The 21,613-nt window shown below is 34.5% G+C and overlaps 1 protein-coding gene across 16 annotated transcripts in view; it reads left to right on the plus strand.

Annotated features, from left to right (window-relative positions):
* Positions 1 to 21,613, plus strand: part of Phf20l1 (PHD finger protein 20 like 1) — a 71,795-nt gene continuing 50,182 nt past the window's right edge. For 3 of the 16 annotated variants that reach the window (XM_074069251.1, XM_074069253.1, XM_020180491.2), the window contains exons 1-4: positions 350 to 536; positions 2,426 to 2,541; positions 17,969 to 18,140; positions 18,293 to 18,377. In XM_074069251.1, coding sequence (XP_073925352.1) covers positions 2,459 to 2,541; positions 17,969 to 18,140; positions 18,293 to 18,377 — 340 coding nt within the window. In that variant the 5' untranslated portion in view covers positions 350 to 536; positions 2,426 to 2,458. Of the gene's footprint in view, positions 291 to 347; positions 537 to 2,421; positions 2,542 to 6,481; positions 6,626 to 17,968; positions 18,141 to 18,292; positions 18,378 to 21,613 lie in introns of those variants that run through there. The other 13 variants (XM_074069247.1, XM_074069252.1, XM_020180490.2 and 10 more) reach the window with 9 other exon arrangements.

The raw sequence follows: 21,613 nt of genomic DNA on the forward strand, positions 1-21,613 counted from the left end.
GTCGCCGGGCCGGGCGTCGCATCAAGGGCTGACCGGCGGCGGTAGTGGCGGCGGCTGAGGAGGCAGAGGCGATGGCAGAGGACCCCGAGCGGGTTTGAGAGCTCGGACCCAGCTCCCTCCCGCGCAATTTAGGGCCGACCCGGCGCTGCGGCCCCAGCTCGCTCCGCTCCTGCTCCCTCCCCGGCATTGCCTGGGTGGAGGCGGAGGCGGAGGCCAGGGCTGGCCGCCCTGCTGGTGCCCCGGCTCAGCCCCGGACGGCCCGGCTGCTGTGCGGAGAGGAGGCCGAGTCGGTAAGAGGCGGCGGCAGGGCCTGTAGGCTGCCTGGCCCCCGCCGAGCCGCCCGGGACGCCCCCGCGCTGGTGTAGCTCTCCAGCCCGCTCCCCGCCCGCCCCCCTCCCCGCCACTCGCCGGCCTATTGTCTGGGCGCCGCCGCTCCCGCTCCCCTCTCTTCCGTCCCCCCTGCCAAGGGCCCGGCGGCTGTCAAACCTGCAGACTCTGCGGGCGGCGGGCCAGCTCAGTTGGAGTCTCTTCTGCAGGTCTCTGGCCACCCCCTCTCGTCCCTCCTTATCCCCGACCTTTTTTTGGCCTGACTGTTATTCCCTGACCATTGCTTCACTTTTTTCGCGTCTGTGCCTTACTAATTTTCTGTTCCCTCCCACTTGTCATCTCTCACAACTTACAGCATCCTGATTTTTTAGGGGCATTCTTCCTCTCAACCCCCCGCCACCACCTTTGCGTCCTATTTTTATTCCTTGGTACTCTTTGCCACCTTGTCTCTTATTTTGCTTCAAGTTTTTTCCTTGCAATAGATTGGCCTACTTGGCAAAACTTATTTCAAATCCTTCCTTCTCCCCCCAAGAAAAAGGAAATCTTGCCTTTTCGATGCCTTCTCCCTAAGTGTCACTTGGAGATTGTACTTATTAGAGATTCTTAAATTTGATTTTAGAAAATGTTAATGTAACTGGAGAGCTATCCCCATACTGACCTCTTCCTGTGAACAACAGAAGAAATTCTGATTCGATTTCCACACATTTAAGTAATTGCCTTATGTGTTGCACACTTAACAAGATTTCTGTTAAAAATATCCATACGTTTGTTCCCTTTACACCAAATACACTCTGGCCAAGATTCCTGTTAACTTTTTAATCCACTAATATTTGCTGATACCATGCCAGGAGTAGCTCTCCCCATATCCCTCAAGCCATGAGTTTTGAAGTTTGATTGCACATATTTTCATAGCTAGTGTGGATGCTGTTCTTTCCCTCCTACCTATCATATTGTTTCCAAGAGAAAGGAAGAAGCAGTTGGAATTTTGTTTGCTATTATGATTTGTCTGATTTAAGTTGTGATCAAACCATTATAAAAAAACAAACAAACCACAGTGCACATGTGTGTTTGTGTGTGTGTTGCTTTTAAACTTGGAGCATAGTTGATACTAATCTTAAATACCAAAACATGTTTTAGGGATCTCTCCTCCAATAAGAATAGCTTTATATTCCTGATTGCCAGTTATATTTTGATTAGACTGCATGCCACGTTTATTTCTATTAGTCTGTGTATGCATTAGAAAATACACTCATATTCCTCAAATACTTGTTAGTGGGAAGGGGGCCACTCTAAGCAAGATATATGGCCAAAAGAATAGTAAATAATTTATAAGTGAATGACTTAGAAATAGGTCCTACTTTGCAATTTTTTAAAACATTACCGCCACTTCATTGTCAATGTAGGTACTGTATTTAAGACAATCCATATCATCATTGCTTATTAAATGTGAAGTGTAAGAAACATTTCCTTTGCAACTGTGTGTTACAATTATTGAATCACTAACTGCCAAGGTGAGGGATCATAGGTAATGAGACGTTCTAATCACAAGAGGAATTATGAGACTCTTCCCTGGCAGAAGAGAATGGCTGCTCTTTCTTCCTTCTTTTGGTGTCTCTAATGTCTTATATAATAGGGTTTTGTATTATGAAGCATTAAAATATTTCTTGAAATGTAACAAAAAATGTGATTAAGTTCTCTTATGGGTTTTAGTGGTCATATTCCTGAACACTCAGCTGTCTTAATTTTTAAAAGATACAAAAGCATCTGCAACTTTTCTTGGGCATTTTCATGTTAACATTTAAAGCATTTTAGCTCTTAGTAAGTTTTATGGCCCATCTATTTACTCTTTTTAGCTAGTTATCTTTTCTATATCCTTTTTCTTGATTTTTTAGTCTAGATTGGCTGCAAGTTGCACATTATTTTACCTAAAGATATTGATAGTTATCATTAAAATTTGTTTTAAAAAATGGCAGGTATTTTGACTTCTCATATATTGTTTTAAAAATTATTTAATGTAAATTTTGCCTGTTCCATTACACTATATTCCCTATGCATTTTATGCATTGGAAGCTAACTTTCTTTTTTCCTCTTGAGGTAGTCAAAAGAGAATCTTGAAGAATAAGATCTCAAGATGAGTAAAAAGCCCCCCAATCGTCCTGGAATCACTTTTGAGATTGGTGCTCGTTTGGAGGCACTGGACTACTTACAAAAATGGTATGGAAAATATAGAATTTTGCCCTAAAGCACAGTATCTGTAACTTTACATATGTCAATTAATTGCCATTCATTCTACTGATAGTAGCAGAAACATGAGTATATTTGCATTTTGAATACACATGTACATTATTGTTTAGATTTTAGGCTTTTCAGGTTTAGTGTTTAAAGATAGGGTTATTTAATGTTTAGATATTTGAGACCTGAAAATAATTTTCTACAATTAGAAGTGTGTAGAGAATATTGGTTCCCTTGTATATTTAACATGAGCTATATTGTGGAAGTGGAGAGGGAGTTAATGCAGATAATCAGCTTCCTAAGCTTTGAATACAGTTTAATTTGTCTAGTTTCTTGCTCTTTGCCAGAGCAAGTCTTTCAAACTATAGCGTATATTGATGGTTAACATAATATTTTATCCACAGTGTACACTTTCAGGAATATCTCTACTACTGGCTGTCCCACCCCTAATCACACCTAACCTCCTCCTTCCCTAAGGTCAGAACCCTAAGGCAGGTCTTGAAGGTCTCCAGTACTAGATGGGCAGTTCTCTCAGAACTCTGCCTATTCCCCTTGTCTGGCCATATGTGATATGTGGTCAGTGTGAACACTTGCAACATTCCCCTTGTATGGTGCCATAGGAAAAGGTGATCAACTGGCCCACCGTCTAGAAAGGAGAGAAGAGAAGCAATGTACAGGTTCACTGGGAATTGACAATTCCCCTAGGGAACAAATTCCTCATTTAGACTAGCTAGCCCTAGTTCTACTCCCTTGGCACATGTCCTCTCATTGCCATTCTCAGACCCTAACCTGAAAGGCATTAGAGTGTTTCCTCTCTGGGAGCAATGCTGCCTTTGCTCCTGCTGAAGCCTATGGATTTGGGGGAGGGGATCTAGTGGCTTAACAACTCCAGGACTTTATTTACCAGATGCTTTGACATTTTCTTTCACTATAGCTCCATTAAAAACAGTGGGCATTTTGTAGATTTGATTTGATTGATTTACAGTAAGTAAGCTTCCTGAATTGGATGGCAGACAGAGAAATCTTGTTTAGTCATGATATTTGACTTTAGCCCGCCTAGTACTGATGATAAAATTGCTTCCAGATATTGCCAAATGCACTGGATGGTAGGGAGATGGTGGTGGTGAAGTGCTCCCAGATGTCAGGTTATGCAGCAGTTGGCTCTCTTGGTTCTCATTTGGCCAAGAGAAGCTTTTCACTATGAAGACACCCCACTGCATCTATGTGTGATTCAAGAGTATAGAAAGAGTACTTCTGTTTTAATGCTAATCCAGTTATTATTGTTCTTAAAGTTATTGATTTGTGAATTGCCAGTTAGCTTATTTTCATATATTCTCTTTGGCTTCTCATTAGACAAGACTGTGACTGAACTACTATCTGTTTTTAGAGAAGCACGTTCTGTAGTTTTCATGGTAGTTTACAGACATGGTAGCATAACTTTGGTATTGGTGAGAAACTTAACTTTTGGTGGTAAGATGCTAATGCCATGCTGTTAAATTTATGATCTCGTAGTTAAAAGAAAAAAGTTATAAAAACGTACTTTTAGTGTACTGTGCTTGTAGATAGAGTATTTGGAATTTCAAAGAACAAATCAAAGTTGTAGCTTCGCACCAAGAAATTCCTAAGTGCTTACTAGATAGGCTGATACCATGCTTAATAATTGTCTCTTTCAGTGTACATTAGCCAGAGTAATCACATGGTCATCACAGAAACTTGTCATTGAGTTGGTTTTTATGAGCTTATTTATATAAAGCTGGCTTTTTAATTAAGAAAAAATTTCAAATATCACACATGCATATTACAGGTAATTAAAATAAATAATTTTCCTACTGTTCATTTTTCTTTTTCAACGCCAGTAGTATCAACAACTAGTTAGATTTGTATTAGTCTTAAATTTAGTATTAAATGGCTTATCACAGAATAACTATTAAATTGCTGAGATTAATTTTATATGTGGCACAAAGTTCTGTGAGAATTAGTATTCTTGATAGGTTTTATTCTAAATGAGGTAATAAATTTTATTCTTCATATCATTCCATTTTAAAAGATCTTTCTACATTACATATGAATTCTGAAAACTCTTTCTTTAGTATCAGGTAAAAATATAAGATTATTTGATTATTGAGAAACAGAAACTTTGACATTTTCATGAGGACCAGAATAGTTAATACTGCAAATGTACTAAAATAATTCCCTTCCACCTTCCATCTTCCCTCCTTTCTTTCATATTCTGCTTTTTTGCATCCATATTGAATGCTTCATTTTCTGAGTTTATTCAAAATTAAAATTAAGTCATTAAAATTAAGTAATTAAAATGACTTAAAAATTAAGTCATTTTTGATGTAAGTATGCTGTATACTATTACAGGCAGGTAGAGTTGAGCAGGATTGCAAATCTTATCTTCTCTGTTCCTGAGACAGTTATGCTAAATAGTGCATCTGTTATTGAGGAATTAATTTATCACATGCTGATACATTTCCTTTTAAAGAAAATGAAAACCACGTATGTGCCACATGCCTGTCATCCCAGTTTTGGGAGGTTGAGGCAAGAGGATTACTAGCTCCTGGCCAGCCTGGCAGCTTAGTGAGACCCTGCTTCAAAATAAAATAAAAAAGGGCTGGGGCAATAGCTCAGTGGTGGAGCACTTGCTTGCATATGCAAGGTCCTGGGTTCAATTCCCAGTACTAAAAAAAAAAAAATTAAAAATCACAAAGGAAAATGGTAATAGTGGAATACGCAAAATCCTAATTAACTTGTTCTATATGTAAGAGGATTTAAATACATAAAAAAGGAAAAATTGGGTATGTGCCCAGAAATAAAAGAATAAATTAAATTTAGCGGACATAAATAAACTGAAGTTACGCTGCCACTTTAGTATTTGCTTTTTGATACTTAAATCTCTTCTACATTGACTAAACCTAGCTCCTACTGAGTAATGTGGGCTGTTGTAATTTTTTAATGTTCTGTAGTCTTACTTAACACATTTTCTACACCTTCTTCCTCAATAATCTGCATAAAAACTTTGACAAGCTACTTCAGCTAACAGAATCAGTCACTTTTTGTCTCATTTCCATCATATTTTCCACCATAACCTCTGTCCATCCAAAAGTTGACATTGAGGTTTACAGTCTCTCTTAGGCAGTAACATAAGAATGAAGATTATACAGGTATTTTGATTCAGGAATACACGTAGGGAAAGAGAAGTTTCAGAGTAGAGTTATATTGGTGACACTGTAAATGGATGGGATTAAATTCAGACAGTTATTAATCGTGTAATATGGGTAAGCCCTGGATTATTTATCAGTAAAATGGAAGCAGTATTACTGGCTTTTATCTACAGATTGGTTTTAAGGATTGGATAGACTTGTGTATTTAAACTTTCATGTTTAAACTTGCTTTGAAATCAGCAAATTGAAACAAAGTATTGGCATAAATGTGAGGGAAGAAGGAGAGTTGTAAAATATATCTCTGGGAATGTGAAGACTTAAGTGTTTAAACTTTTAAATGGAGCTTCAGTGTTCACATAAGTGACCAGGAATGATAGCTTGAAAAAAATCTGTCATTGTAGCACGCTATAGACAGTCTTTTCCAGGGATAATCAAATCCTCTTATATCCATAAGAGTTTTATAGCTTATGGAACACCCTTGCAAACATTAACATGTCTAACCATTATGAATATTGTTTGGTAATAAGTGGTAAAATTAGGCTGGTATTGGCTATTGATTTAACATCTGTCTTTTGATTAGAATTAAAATAGTTACTCTATAATAAGTGATTTAGCTATGAAAACAAAACACATCAAGTAATATACTCTGGTATCATCTTAAAAGAAATTCTAAATATAGACTCAATTTAAAACATTCAGATGAGTTATGCTCTTCTGACTCTTTTTTGGAATATTTCTATTTAATTCTCTTCTAGATCTAAAGAAAAGAAAAATGAAAGATTAAAAAATGTGGAGATGTCTCCAAGTATCAGAGTTTGATAGAACAGTATAAATTTGAATTGGCAAATGCTGTTTCCACACATTTGGAGGTTTTTGAACTGTATGGAACATTTACAAATGTGAGTTTTTAAGATGTTCATGCACAGAATTTTAATAGTGTGGGAAGTTAAGATCATAGCAACAAATATCTTCTAATTAAAAAATAATATATATTTTCTGAATAAAAAACACTTTTTTTCTAATTGGATTTAGTTCTTCAAAGAAAAACATTAATTGAAGTATATGGATAGAATTTTTAAAATGAAACCATATTTAAATTATATTAGATTAAATTGAAATAAGAACATTAGGTAAATACTTTTGAAATTGAGATTTTATGAATACTTTTTAAGTTGTAATTCTTTTGCTAATATGAGTTAATTTTTTGTTTTTATATATGGGAAGAAAAATGGAAATTTTGTATATATTTTAAAGGTAATTATTATTATTTTGAATCATTAATTGCCTTTGAAAAACTAATTTCAGCAGTAGACTCAGGAAAAACGTATAGGTATATATCAAAATAATTGAATTATACATATAGGTTCCTAAATTCACAAAAACTTGTCCATGTTCTATAGGTAAAACCCTTTTTCCAGACAATTTAAATTGAAGTCAATAAGATTTTTAGGTTCATTACAATCAGAAAGTCAAAACTTTTGAATCTTTTAAAAATTGTATTAGCATAAATTGTACAAAGAGGTACATGCATGTAATGTACTTTGATCAAATTCACCTCATCTGTATTACTCTTTCTTAACTCCTCTACCTCCTTTTTAACAGTTTTTAGTGGGTTGCCTCCTTAGCGCAGTAGGCAGCGCGTCAGTCTCATAACAGTTTTTAGTGGATTTCATTATGCCATTTTCATATGTGTATATAAAATGTACAGTAAACCTTTCAGTTTAATCACCAGGCAGGTCTGCACCAGTGTACAGTGTTTTAATTCTTTAATATTTAAAATTTCCACTAAGTAAAGGCACATAAATTCCTTTTAATGATGCTGAAAATAACCCCCTCCCCCTTAAAGAAGAGTGACAGGTAAGATTAGAAACTGGGCAGTGTACATGGTCTGATAGCGTTACTTCTTGATTTCATGTGTTCTTTCTTTGATTATGTTGATTTATTTTTTAATAGAACTTTTCTCACCTATAAGCCTTTTTTTTTTTTTTTTTTGCTTATCCTAGTTTTCTTGGAATATTAGAAAAAGTAAATTTAATTGGAAACCAGAAAATAAGTGTTGTAAGCACTATTTACCATGAGCTGTATGACTGTGGAAGGGCACTTCTCTGCTTTACAGTCCTTCCAATGGGACCATTCCATTGCAAATAATTGTTCAGGTCTTTTTGAATGATATACTCAAATTTCTTTTCTCTACTTTCACCTATTCTGGGTAACATATTTTTATCTCACTTTTAGACAGGTAAATAACACAAACCTGAGGCAGAAGTAAGGTAGAGGTGGAAAAGTCAGTACTTTGTTCAAAACTAATCAGTTACAAGAGAAAATTGAGCTGAGAAAAGCAGAAAAAGGTGATTGTGCTGGAAACAAAGATAATAGAGATTTGAAGTATTTGGATCATAGATTCTTTTGGCTCTCATGTAACTTTTTGCCCGACATACTGATTCCCTGAAACTTGAGATTCAGTTAGTGAATGGGCTCAGTGTTCACAGGTCATCATAATTCCTGACTTAATCTAGTGGTATGTATATGTCTGGCATTTAAAAGGGCCCTAAACATCCAACAAGCCTGTTGCTCTTGCTCCTTGGAATTAGAGACTTTGAGCAAGGCAGGTAAATTTTAAGTTCATTTGTTGTACAGACCTTACTCCTGTGCTTCCCTTAGAATCAGATCTCCAAACTTGTGAAAGTATATAAAGTATATAAAGTCCTGGAATCTCAGTCTTATTATGCCATCCTTTGTGTGCATATTCATTTAATGACATGGACTGGACCAGAGAAAAGATGCTTTTATTTCCCTATCTGACATTTGGTTGAATTGAAGTCATCACATATCATTTGCATCCATCTCCCTATCCCTTACATCATTCCTGCTGTTTGTCATCACTGTATTTTGTAACTTTCACACTTGTTACATCACATGAGATAGTGGTTTATTTTTTTTTCAAGGGGGTTGATTAAAGCTGTTTATCTGTTGTGGTAGGTAACACTACTAAAATGAATATATTGCAGTTCTAGTTTGCTGAGTGGACAGAACTGGATTTTGCCAGTGTTTCTGGGTTTTCAGTTTTGGTTTTAAATAATTTTTTAAGTGGAGGGAGAAAATGCTAGTTTTAATTTTATGTTTCCAATATCAGTAGTACAGTTTTTTAAAAGAAATTAACAGAATATTGAAAAGCAGCTTAGTTATGTTATTCTTCATAAAATTCCTAGTTTTCACTATTTTTACTGTAACTTTATGTATTGAAGAACTGTTGACCACCACATACCATAGATCGTTAGTCATGTATTTTTATTAAATTCAAATTTGATATACAAATATTGTGCTATGTTAGTAATTCTGGTTAATTAACTTTGAGAGAATTTTTGCAGTAAAGTTTAAGGAAGAATAAAGCTATTATTCAGAGTGTCTTAAACATCTATTTATTCATCAACAAATAAACCAACAAAAAAAGCAAACATCATCTTCAGTAAAAATTGTTTCCAGCCAGGCATGAGTACATGCCTATAATCTCAGCACTCAGGAAGCTGAGGCAGGATGATGGAGAGTTATAGACCAGTCTGGCTACAAAGAGAGATCGTGTTTCAAAAAAAAAACCAAAATATATATTACATTCTGATTAGCTGAGGTACTTAAGTATAAGTTATTTACATGAAACGACATACACATGCAAGGTATCCCACAAAGTTTATTGAGTTTTGTGGGTAGGTAAAGAATGAACATGCACATTTTAGAGCTCTTGAAATATCTGGTTACCATTGTAAAAAGTTATTGCAAGTGAGTTTTGGCTTATGGGTTGAGTTTAAGATGATAGTTATCAACCTAGATTAGCAAATTTAATTTCGTTTTTAAAGTCATTAGTGTTTCCTTAGTTCTATAACAAATCATATTCTCGATTTTTTCTTAATTTAAAACTTTATAAAAATTTTAAACATGATGAAAGTTAAGCCACTTTTCTCCAAGTATTTCATTTTAATAATGTGATATTTCATTCTTAGGCAGAGATGCAATGCCCTTTTTGTTTTGAGAAATTTTGGTGGTGAAAAAGAACAGCCTTTTTTCTTTGCTTAGTCTTTTTATTCATATGGATTCATATGGGTATTTTATACAATATAATAAAAGCAGTTTTCTATACTCTGGGCTAATAACAAACAGCTTTTGCATGTTGCTTATATAAAAAGTAGTACATTAAATTTTCAAGAAAAACAGATAAAGCAATTCAATTTTCATATTATTTTTAATCTGTTTTCTGTACCTTTTGGTAAGAAACTGCTAGGTTTTTTTTTTTTTTTTTAATATCATCTTTTTTTTTTTTCCTTTTATTATTCATATGTGCATACAAGGCTTGGTTCATTTCTCCCCCCTGCCCCACCCCCTCCCTTACCACCCACTCCACCCCCTCCCGCTCCCCCCCCCCAATACCCAAGAAACTGCTAGGTTTGAAATACCACAGTAAGTGACAAGAGTTGAACATCATCAGGTGCATGATGTAGAATATATAATGGTTAAACGTATAATTTTTATGGACTGAAAAACCTGAGTTTAGAGATCCATCATTTATTATTTCTTTTACTTGAGCAAATTATGGAACCTTTCTGAGCCTCTATGAACTCCCCTTAAAAAATGAGAACAGCCAGGTGTGGTGGTGCATGCTGTAATGCCAGCATCACAGCACATGGGAGTCTGAGTCAAGGTCAAGGCAAACCTGGACTACATAGCGAGACCCCTATTTTAAAAATAAAGAGGAGGAGCCAGGTGGCCAGGTGCCGGTGGCTTATACCTGTAATCTTGCCTACTTGGGAGGCTCAGATGGGGAGGATTGCAGTTTGAGGCCAACCTGGGCAAAATGTTAAGTGAGATCCTATGTTAATAGAAAAAGCTGGGTGTGGTGATGTGTGCCTGTCATCCCAAGCTATGTGGGAAGCTGAGATTGGGAGGATCACCATTTCAGGCCAGCCCAGGAAAAAAAGTGAGACACTATCTCCAGCAAAAAAGGGCTGGAGGCAAGGCTCAAGTGTTAGATAGCTTGCCTAGCAAGTGCAAAGCCCTGAGTTCAAACCTTAATACCACTAAAAAAAGGAAAGGAACAACAATGATGTCTTGCACACTGAAGCTTGAGGGTTTAGCAAAATGGTACATGAGAATATAGCATGGTTTCTGCCACTTTGTAATAATGTTTGTAATGTAATAAACATTAACATTATTCAGTAGTAACATGAACAGTAATTTTAAGAAGGTAGAGTCAAGTGGAAGAGAAACCAATACAAATTCTTAAAACTTAAATCAATAACCATATAAACAAATATGACTATAGGAGAAAATTTTAACAATTAAATACCAAGTAGAACTAGGCAACTCCACTCAGTTTGCTAGAATTTTGTCTTACTGGCATAATTAAATAACAAGAAGTTTTGTTGTAGAAGCCCGAAAAAAAAAATCATCTAAGTACATCAATTCTGAGTCCAATACTTGTGAAAGGGAGAGTGTGTTGCAGTAGAGGTAGAGAAGAATTCTTGATGGTAATGAATTCTTCGGGTGGGAGACAGTGATGAACACAAAAGAAAGAAGCAGATTGAACTGGCTGCTGTGTCATGGTGTGTCTGGGTCTGGAAGTTCTGAGAAGTAATGTAATGAGATTGGGCACTCAGTGTGGGAGAAGATAGGAGTTTAACTCATTAAAGTTCTAGATTATTTTGTATTTTTATATCATTTTACAATACCAGGTTTGATGTAATCAGAAAGGTTTTGTTTTCAGTGTTGTTCTTAAAGTGTGAAACAACTTACATGCCGTGTCTGAAAGCACTGAATTTTAAAATGCAGGTAGATAATATTCCATAACACTTTCATTGGAGGTCTAATCACTGGGTGAATTGCCGAGGAAAACTATTTAATGCGATGTGCATTTAAAGTGCTTGCAGGAAGCTAAAAATATTAAAGAGTTACTAGGCTACAAGAATATTGTATTTGTTTTGGATTACATTTTACCTTAATTCTTGTTTGGCAAATAATCTTCCTCCTGACAATCATATGTAAGGCAGTTCTTAACCCTCTTATTTCTAGCTCTTCTAATATTTTTTAGTTATTTTGATGAACATCATGTTATAAATGAAGTTCTTAGCCACAAAACTATTTTGAATCATTAATCTTCATTCCTTAGGATTCTGCTAACATTTAGATTGTGTTGAAGTCATATTTCAAAAGTTGCCATCCTTTAAAACATAAAACTACCTTATCCAGGAGAACATTCCTTTAGAATAGTCTTCCTCATGCTAGTATAATATAGCTTGCTAGTGTGTTATTTGATCCCTTTTCTTTACTGATTAAATGAAGTTAAATGAGAAACTGTTGATTTCTAAATTTACATAAATTTTGATTATCTTAACCAATATAAATAAGAAAATAAAATACATAAATCGAGGCAATATAAAATACTTTCATAATTTTGGTTGGTAGACTGTTTATTAAAATCATTCAGTTAATTCACTACCCAAATCCTTTAGTGAAATCTAATATTCTTTAGGACATTTGATAGCATATTCTGGTCTTGTTCAGTGGGTTATAACCTATTAATAGGTAGTAATCAACTCTTCTTTGTTTTAAAGCAGTTGATTTTAGATCTTAAGTGTACCAGGGAATTTTCCTTGTCATTTTACTGTGGTTGACTTCTTTTATCAATGTAGATAAAATCTGGATATATCAAACTAGATGACAAGTCAGAAAGAATTCCTTAAATTAAAATGTTTAATTGTTTTACTGTTACTACATTGGATACAAAGTGATTTTTTAAAAAAAATTAATATATCAGATAATATTTCTGGCATAGCTACATGCCCACTATTCCTTTCCTCCTTTACCCACGGATAATAGAGCACTGCTGGTTTGAGAAGTAACAGATGATTTTGCCTCCCAGAAGTAGTTTGTTCATGGTCCCCTTTAAAAATATGATTAAACCTGGGAATTCCCATCTCTAAATACTCAAACCTGTCTACACCAGGCTAGAAGAATTTTGCATATAGCCTCAGGGAATTCACAGTATTCAGACCTATTGGATGAGTCAAGACCTGCTTATATAAAACAGTGAACAATGTGAGCCAGTACAGGGGTTCATCAGTAATGGCAACTCCCATTTTAGGTTTCTCACATCCTCCTTATATTTTGTAACACTCAAGAGTTGATACTATCATGGGAAACTAATATGATACATTCCATTGTTATTTAACCTCTGGTCAGTATCTGGTTCATACTGAATTATGGGTTTAATCCAGAATTTACAGATATAACTACTCTTAAACAATTTTATACAGGTGGAGGCACCAGTCAATGTTAAAATGACAGTATGTCAGATAAGGCAGTACAATTCTGTAAGAGTTCAGAGGAGGTAAAAATGAGTTTTACTCTTGGTTGTAGCTTTACTGTACTTGTAATTGTGTTCACAATTTAACTTGACCATTAGAGAACTTGGATTCAGAAAAGATCACACACTCATTCAAAAAGGGATAATTAAATTTTGCAAAAATTAAGTCTTTTCTGTATTTTGATATGATTTTCATTTCCATTAAACCAGGAAAGCTAGAACTCATTTTAGAGTAAATTATTTTTCTTGAGTTTTCTGAAAGTAAACTGTTCTCCAGGATTCAAGTGTAAAAGGCTTATGAGAGTGAAGTAGACCCTGAGCATCGCAGGCCATCACTTACTTTCTACTTAAGTATCACTGGGATTATAAGAGGAAAGGCAGATATTGGAAATCCTATGGTATTTTGAAGTGACAGATGAGGGAGAAAAGAGTTCTATATAGAATTTTAGCATTGAGAAATCATACTTTTATTGAGGTTACCTTCTCTCCAACTCTTTCTGTTGAACTTTAAGAGGTGGTAACTGTGGTTATTTTCTCTTATTAATGCTCCTGATCATTGTTTTGGCATCTTATCTGAGAATTTAAACTATGAACCACCATTCTTTCACTTAAAATTTTCACAAATCATTCATAAATGTCTGGGGCTGAGCTTAATCACTATTCTTTACTTTAACAGCTCTATGATTCAGTCTTTTTAAAAAAACAACAAAAACATTAACACTATACCTTCCAAAATTAGTAAAAAAAACTTACGTTCCTTTCATATTTACAGTAAAGCATGAATAGTTCATCAAAATATTATTATAATAGCTCAAGACAGAGAGTCATTTGTGAATACATTTGTTCAGCAATATTTTTCTTTCATGGTGTGTATCAAAACATTATTACCATGGGCCATCTGCTAGAACAGGGAAGTCATTTCACTGTATAAAACTATATGTTAAATTACCATTTGGTGCATTTTACATGTGTTGCAAAGCTCTTTTATACTTTTCTCTCTAATATATAAACTGATCTATAGAATAAAGGATCATTTCATTAATTTGCTATTTCAAAACCCTTCAAGTTTGAAACAAGCTAACGAGTCTGCTCTGATATCTTACTGTTCTCCTTTATCTATCTTATTATTTATCACGTAGCTTAACCGAAGGGAATCTGTTTCTTTTAAGAATCCTTCCAATCTCTGAACCTGAGGTTCGTGAGGACAGATATCACATCCTGCTTGTCTCCGAATCCTCAGTGGCTGCTCTCTAACTCGGAGTCACATAATGGTTTTAAGTAAACAAACATTGAGTAAATTAATTATGTTCTCTGTTTGGTTTACCTTTGTACTCTGTTTTAATCTAAATCCTTGAAAACCCCCACCAAGTCCAACATGGGTAATGTCCTCTAAGAACTTCAGTGGACTGTCCAGTGTTCTCTGAACTGTTAAAACTTGTTATGTGAATTTTCATATTCACCACTTTTATCATGTATGATATCATCACTTAGACATAGGCCTTGTCCCATTTCTTCTATTAGCATGGAGTATAGGCTTTTGTGCTAGTTAGTCTCTGCTTTGAATAATATCACACCATGTATATTCTTTGTCTAGTTTTCATCTGTAAATGGAAACTTATTTTATTTATTCATTGGATAATGAAGATCAAGTAAGTGGGTACGTGTAAAGAACAGATACATGGCAGTAAATACTCTATTTCTCTCTTCTTATCTGACTCTAAGCTAAGTACATTGATGGTAGAAGTTGTGTTTCTTTTCCTCCATCAACAGTACCTAGAAGTGCCTTTGTCTTACTAGATATTAAAATATACGTTGATTAAGTACAGAGAATTTTGTACATTCTTGATAATGGTAATATTTGTGACATCTTTAATATTCAAAATTTCAAACTGGACATGTACAGCATTCCTGTAATCCTAGCACTCCAGAGACTGAGGGATGAAGATAGAGAACTCAAGGTCAGACTGAGCTTCATTGTGAGTCTTTGTCTCAAAAAAAAAAAAAAAGTAAAAATTTTATTAGTAAACTTTGTCCAACAGATTGTCATCCTGGGCATTTGCATTACTTATTAAATTCTTAGTTTTCATCTTAAGTATACATACCATTCCAAAGGTATTTATGTAGAGATTACAGCATGATATAACTTATCCTGAAGAGGTTCTTCAAAATGTAATTTTAATCTGGGTATTGCTTTAGGCATCCTTTCAGCCAACAGAATTTGAAATATTTTAGGAAAACCACAAGTTACTTAAAAATGCAATCTAGATTTACATTATTTAAACTCACTTAGATTCTCACTTACTATTGAACTGAACCATGTTATGAAAATAGAGCTATGAGCTGATGGTTTATGCCTGTAATCCCAGCTACTTGGGAGGTAGAGTTAGGAGGATCACAGTTCCAGGCCACTCCAGGCAAAAAGGTAGTGAGACCTTATCTCAAAGAACAGTTAAGGGAGCCTTGATAAAAAGCATGAGACACTATCTGAAAAATAATTAAAGCAAAAAGTGCTTGGATTGTGGCTCATTTGTTAGAGCGCTTGTGAGCTTGAAGCCCTGAGTTCAAGTCCCAGTGACAGCAAAAAACAAACAAAATAGAGATTGAATTAGCTTTGTTACTATAGACTGTTCTCACTTTGAGAAATGTTTTAAATTGAGTTAGCACACATCTAGAATTTGAAGGAATGTAGAAAATAAACCTCTTGTTTATTTTATTCAAAATTTAACAGATGTTATGATGACTTAAGAATGTAAAATTAGAAGTGTTTGTTTTGAGAGAAATTTATAGTTTTTATAATTTATACAAAATTTGTTCATAGTACTTCAGTGACTACTGAATGTTGAAAATAAAGGATAACCTTATTTTACGCTTCTCTAAATGCCATTGACAGTTTTTATGTTTTAAAAATCAGAGCGTCAAAAACAAAACAAGAGGAACACTGTAAGAAGAAGACATTATTAGCATTGACTGTAAGTGTGCTCAGTAGGCATGTCTGTCTCAGGAAGTGTGTGATTCTCCTAAATTTTCTTCTCTTTATGCTTTCCTGTAACATACTGTTCCCTCATCCACACCCACTTTGCAAAAAAGACTAAGACCTAACTTCAGGTTATAATTGAGTCAACAGAATTCATAGTTATTAGGAAACATGCAGATCATCATCTTCAGTGTCACTTCTTATTCCTGTGAAGCACTCTGGGTGGCTGTTGGGAGTCATATCACGTGCTAGCTGCTGGGGGCTATAGAGATGAACATGACTCAGTTATGCCCAAAGTCCCAGGCTGGAGGAATGTTCTAGCATCATGTTCCTTAGCTATATACTATTCCCAGAAATGTTAATAAACAGTTCATGGTAAAATCATCTACATATTTTCCTAACTTCAGTAACATTGAATGCTTTATCTCCATACTGTTGACAGCATCAAGAAGTCTTTCAGTAAAGAAAAGCTTAACTTGTTTAAATCCAGTATTTCCCTTCCTTATTTGTCCTTGTTACCTTTTTTTTTCTTTTGTGCCACACATTTCTATGTCTCTATTGATACAAACTCTCCAGTACCAGCTTGGGAGCCCATACAGCGATGATGATAACCTAATTAGTGCTGTAAGAGCATCAGGGGAAAGGCAGTTAGGGAAGGCTTTCACACATGTAGCCACATGTTAAACAAGTCATGAACAATGAGTAGACAAAGGAGGGAAGAGCAATTTAGGGCTGGGCAGCAAGAATAGAATATACAAAAGCACAAATGGTTTGATCAAGCATGCTGTGTTTGAGGAAATTACAGATAACTCTGTATCATGAGACAAAAATGGGGTTAGCTTCTTAGTTAAAGAACTAAGAAGATATATCAGTGACAGATTCAGGCCATTGAGATATGTAAAAGGCCTTGTGTAACTTGATTGATCTATAAAACAGGTAGGAATTTCAAAGTTATACAGTTGCTATTGTGCTTTATTTATAAAGATACTTTTCAACAAGGAAAGCAAAGATTCTAAATTTGCCGAAAAATAGAAAAATACTAAATTAACTGTTGTGGCTGAGTCATCTCCCATGTGCTGCTATTGAGTTCTTAATGTGATCTAATCATATTTGTTTAAAGAATGAGTCTTCTCTTTGTGTTTGAATATAGTACGTTAGGAATGGTGAGGAAATTTTCCTTATAAAAAGTTTTAAGTGAACTAATTTTCTATTTGGAATTACTCATAGGAGAATCATCACACATGAAGACAGAATGATTTCCTTATTACTTTTATATTTTATACTTGAGGTTTTAGTGAGTTTTTCCCTTTCATCACTGATACTCAGAATACTGGATCAAATATATGTTGGTGTATTTGTATCTTTTTTATCATAATTTACATATTTATAATTCTGTGTACTTCTTATGTATACATTTTTTAACATTATACATGCTCAAATGTGTAAACACATTTAAATGCTAATACTCTTCTATAGAAATGCTATTGTTTGCATAACATAGAGAGTCTTCAGTTTTTCTAACTTTATTTTTAGATGGATTCTACATTCTTTATTATTACAAATCAGACTTTGTGTATGTAGTTCTAGAATTGGAATTATTGGGTCAAAACAGTAGGAATATGTTTAAGGCTGTATATTGACACATTAGTTACCAAAACAGTGCAGTAATTTATATTTCTACTTGGAGTGTATTAAAGCGTTTATTTTCTCAGATCTTAAGAGCAATCATTTAAAAATAAGACATCAATGATAATGCAAACTTTTGGGAGTTGATAGTTTAAAAATATGCACATATATACTGTTTTGTTCATTGCTCATGATTTTAATGATTAGCAATAGTTCAATGAAATCTATTTAGTACTTTATATCAACAGATATAAGGATTTCCTCTTTATATAAAACATTTTTATTTTTGAGGTATCCATCACGAATTGAGAAAATTGACTATGAGGAGGGCAAGATGTTAGTCCATTTTGAACGTTGGAGTCACCGTTATGATGAATGGATTTACTGGGATAGCAATAGGTTGAGGCCCCTTGAAAGACCTGCACTAAGAAAAGAAGGTCTAAAAGATGAGGAAGATTTCTTTGTAAGTAGCAATCTTTTTCCATTTGCTACTTTTGCTAGATATGTAATGACATGTTTTAAAAGGATTGTGTTAAATTGTACAAATGCCTATTTTTGTTAAGGAAATGTTTATTTATTATACATGGAATTGATCTTAAAAGTTGTTTAAAATAGGATTTTAAAGCTGGAGAAGAAGTTCTGGCTCGCTGGACAGACTGTCGCTATTACCCTGCCAAGATTGAAGCAATTAACAAAGAAGGTATGTATTTGAAATGATCTGAGATTTAAAATGGGGCTGATAACGAAATTTCACTGTGTTTTAAATTTAGCATATGTAATTGTTGCATATAACTTTTATATCTCCTTTTTTATATTGTACTGAATGAACTTCCTGCTAATAGTTGTCGGGAGCATTTCTTACATATTGTATAGAGTAAGTTGGCACATGACTTCCTCCTTAAACTGTTTAATAGAGGTAAATGGTTGAAATTTTTCAGCTTTTACTTTACAGGCTTACATGCATTTTATTTCGACTTCCCTATTTCCAGTTTGTGACTAAGTTGTATCTATGGGCATCTCAGCTAGAGTGCAAGGAAAGATTAAAGATAAAGAGAAATACAAATCAGTTCACAAATATGTACAGTATTTTTTTAGGAGAGTGTGATTGGAAGATTTTCCTTATTGTATCTTTGTCCTCTTCCATTAATATATACTATATATATATATATAATATACTATATATTAATATATATAATTGAGTTAATTTCCTAAATAGCCTTTTGTAGACAGTTGTTAGACTATTTGACACTGAGCAGAAATGTGTAGCATAAGACTGGGAAATTTTCCAGACAGATAATGAACTTAAAAAAATAGAACTTATATATTGATTAATTTGGAAAGGCATAAGAATTAACATTTAAATTGGTTTTGAAAATATTCCTGAGTATTTTATTTTGAAAAGTTCTCATATAAAAATCTATTTAAAGCCACTTGTGAAATACTTGAAGGTATATTTTTCAAGGTAGTTATATGCTACTTTTCTATTATAATTATTTCTTAAACTTCACTACTTATTCATTATTTGTCCAAAGACACAGACATTGAATTTTGGCTTCTTGGCAAGAAGAGCATTTGTGCTAAGAAGGGGACACTTCTTTAAACCAAGTCCTGAAAAGCACATGTAAGTTAGCTGGAGAAGGGATAATTTTTGGCAGAAGAAAGGTCCACAGAAAAGACATTAGAGAACCATGCCATTTTAAGGAACTGCAAGTTGTTTGAAGTGAAGAAATCCTTCACAGGGGGTGGAATAGTGGGGAAACATTAATGAGAGGCAAAATCTGTACATGAAGTATCTTAAAATCTTGCTAAAGAATTTGAATTTTATTTGGGGATCATGGGAGTGATGGAAGAAATTTAAGCTATGGATTTAAGCAAATAACAGACTTGAGAAACAGAAGATAAGTTAGAAGAAGACATTTTTTTAAAAAGATCTACATTAAGGAATATTAGGTATGAAAAAACAAATGACAGCAGTCTTACTCTTAATCACAGTAGAGTTTTACAAAGACCTTAATCCCATTAATTGTTGTAATGAATTGAAACCGTAGATATGGCTATAGTTTTATTACTAGTGGTTACCTACTGCAGGAAGAGTTGAGAGATAACCCTAATCATTAGGCATGCATGTTATTTCTCCTTTTCCAGTGGAGAACTTAGTCTTGTTCACAGAGTCTCTTGTTGTTCAGTTCAGAGCCTAGCACAGAGTAGGCATTCAGGAACAGTCAGTCTATAGAAAGGAAGAAAGAAAGAATGACTCTGTTCTGGAGCTTGGGGGAATTAGGATTCATCCAAAACAAAACAAAGCAAAATTAAATAATTCTTTCTATTTTAATTAAGAACATACTTTAAGTGTGGGGAGCTTTGGGACTTTCCATGTTTCAAGTTTCCGAACCATGTGCATATGCAATTATATGCACACATACACAAACATATACTCAGATACAAAACCACCCTCATTCTTTACCCTGTTCTGTTTATCTATAGGTATTTGTTACAGAAAATTAAGCTTACTATTAGCAGAGAGGTGATGATACTGGTACTATGATTGATGACATTTCAGGAGTAGTTCCAGTGAGCCCTTAGTGCAATATTGGCAGCTATTATTTATTTTGTAAACATCTCCACTAGATGTATTAATTTTATGACATTTGGATGAGCCTGCCACTTCCCTCCAAAAACAAAAATGGCAAAGGAAGACCTCAATTCACTGTAAAAGCAAAACAAAACTAATGCAATTGTGAAGATTTAGGTATTTGCTATACAAGTTATAAAGTGAAGAAAAGGGTCTGAGATGTGTGGACAGGAGTGGTCAGAGGAGTTTTCATTATAGGCATGGTCCTTAAAGAGTGGGTGAGTTTGACAGACTCCAGGGAAGGAGGAAGGGATCACAGTAGAGGAAAAGCATGAGCTAAGGTAGGAGAGATGAAGGCCATGACAACAGCCCAGCAAGCACCTGGATGCTTCTAGAATGCCACGTGGAGGAAGGAACTAGGTAGACAGTTCAACAATGATGGTAGTGCAAGGTGTATGTAGAACTTAGCACTCTCAAATTTTCCATTATGTTTACATCTTCGCTGTTCACCTGATGGCTTGTTTTCCTGACTCAGGTTTAGATCTTTATGATATTTAGCATTATGCTAATAGATGAAATTAAATTATGTTTTTTTGTTAGCAGAAAAAGAAAAAATCTGGGTATATATATGTGCCACTGGCTTTAGTCAACACCAAGGCCATTAATAATAATTATCACATTATTTGTTTATAGTTCTTTTGTAAAAATTAAGAATGTGTTTACTTAAAGTGGCGCTCTGCTCATATTTGGGAAATGGTAGAAAAACACTTGAATTTCCACAAGTGCAAAATCTACATAACCTTTTTCCTAGTAATCCTATCTTATATTGACTTGCTGGCTTGGGAGCTATAACAGAAAGTGAATATGCTTTAGAGTCTGCAAGTGGCCATGCAAACAGAATCTTGAGACTTGAAAGTAGAATGATTTAAGTAGGAAAGGCATGGCTGGCTAGACAAGACTGAAAGCAGTAGTTACCCTTGTGCTGCTGTATAGCTGGATGTCATCTGATGCAGTCTGGAGCCTTTCTGGAGTCTGGTGTGTTAATCTGCACATGAAAACATTTATCTTGTTGATTTGTGAAATATTTTCTAGCTTAAAAGTCTGTGAATCTATGATTCTTATTTGCGAGTTCAATACTATTGCCGAAGGAGTAATCTTTTCTTGGGAAAATGATCTTTTTTATATATCAGATTTTTCTCTCTGTTATTTATTTTGAAAGAAACTTTCTAAGGAAGCCAGTGATCATTCCTATGGAAATAATTGTGTTTTTGTAAGTAGTTAATTTTGTCATATATGTCTAAACATACTTAAATTGTTACAAAATAAATTTTAAAATTTTTCAGTAAAATTCAAAGTTACATGCA

This window comes from Castor canadensis, chromosome 3 (assembly GCF_047511655.1).
Source record: "Castor canadensis chromosome 3, mCasCan1.hap1v2, whole genome shotgun sequence".
In the NCBI taxonomy this organism is placed as follows: domain Eukaryota; kingdom Metazoa; phylum Chordata; class Mammalia; order Rodentia; family Castoridae; genus Castor; species Castor canadensis.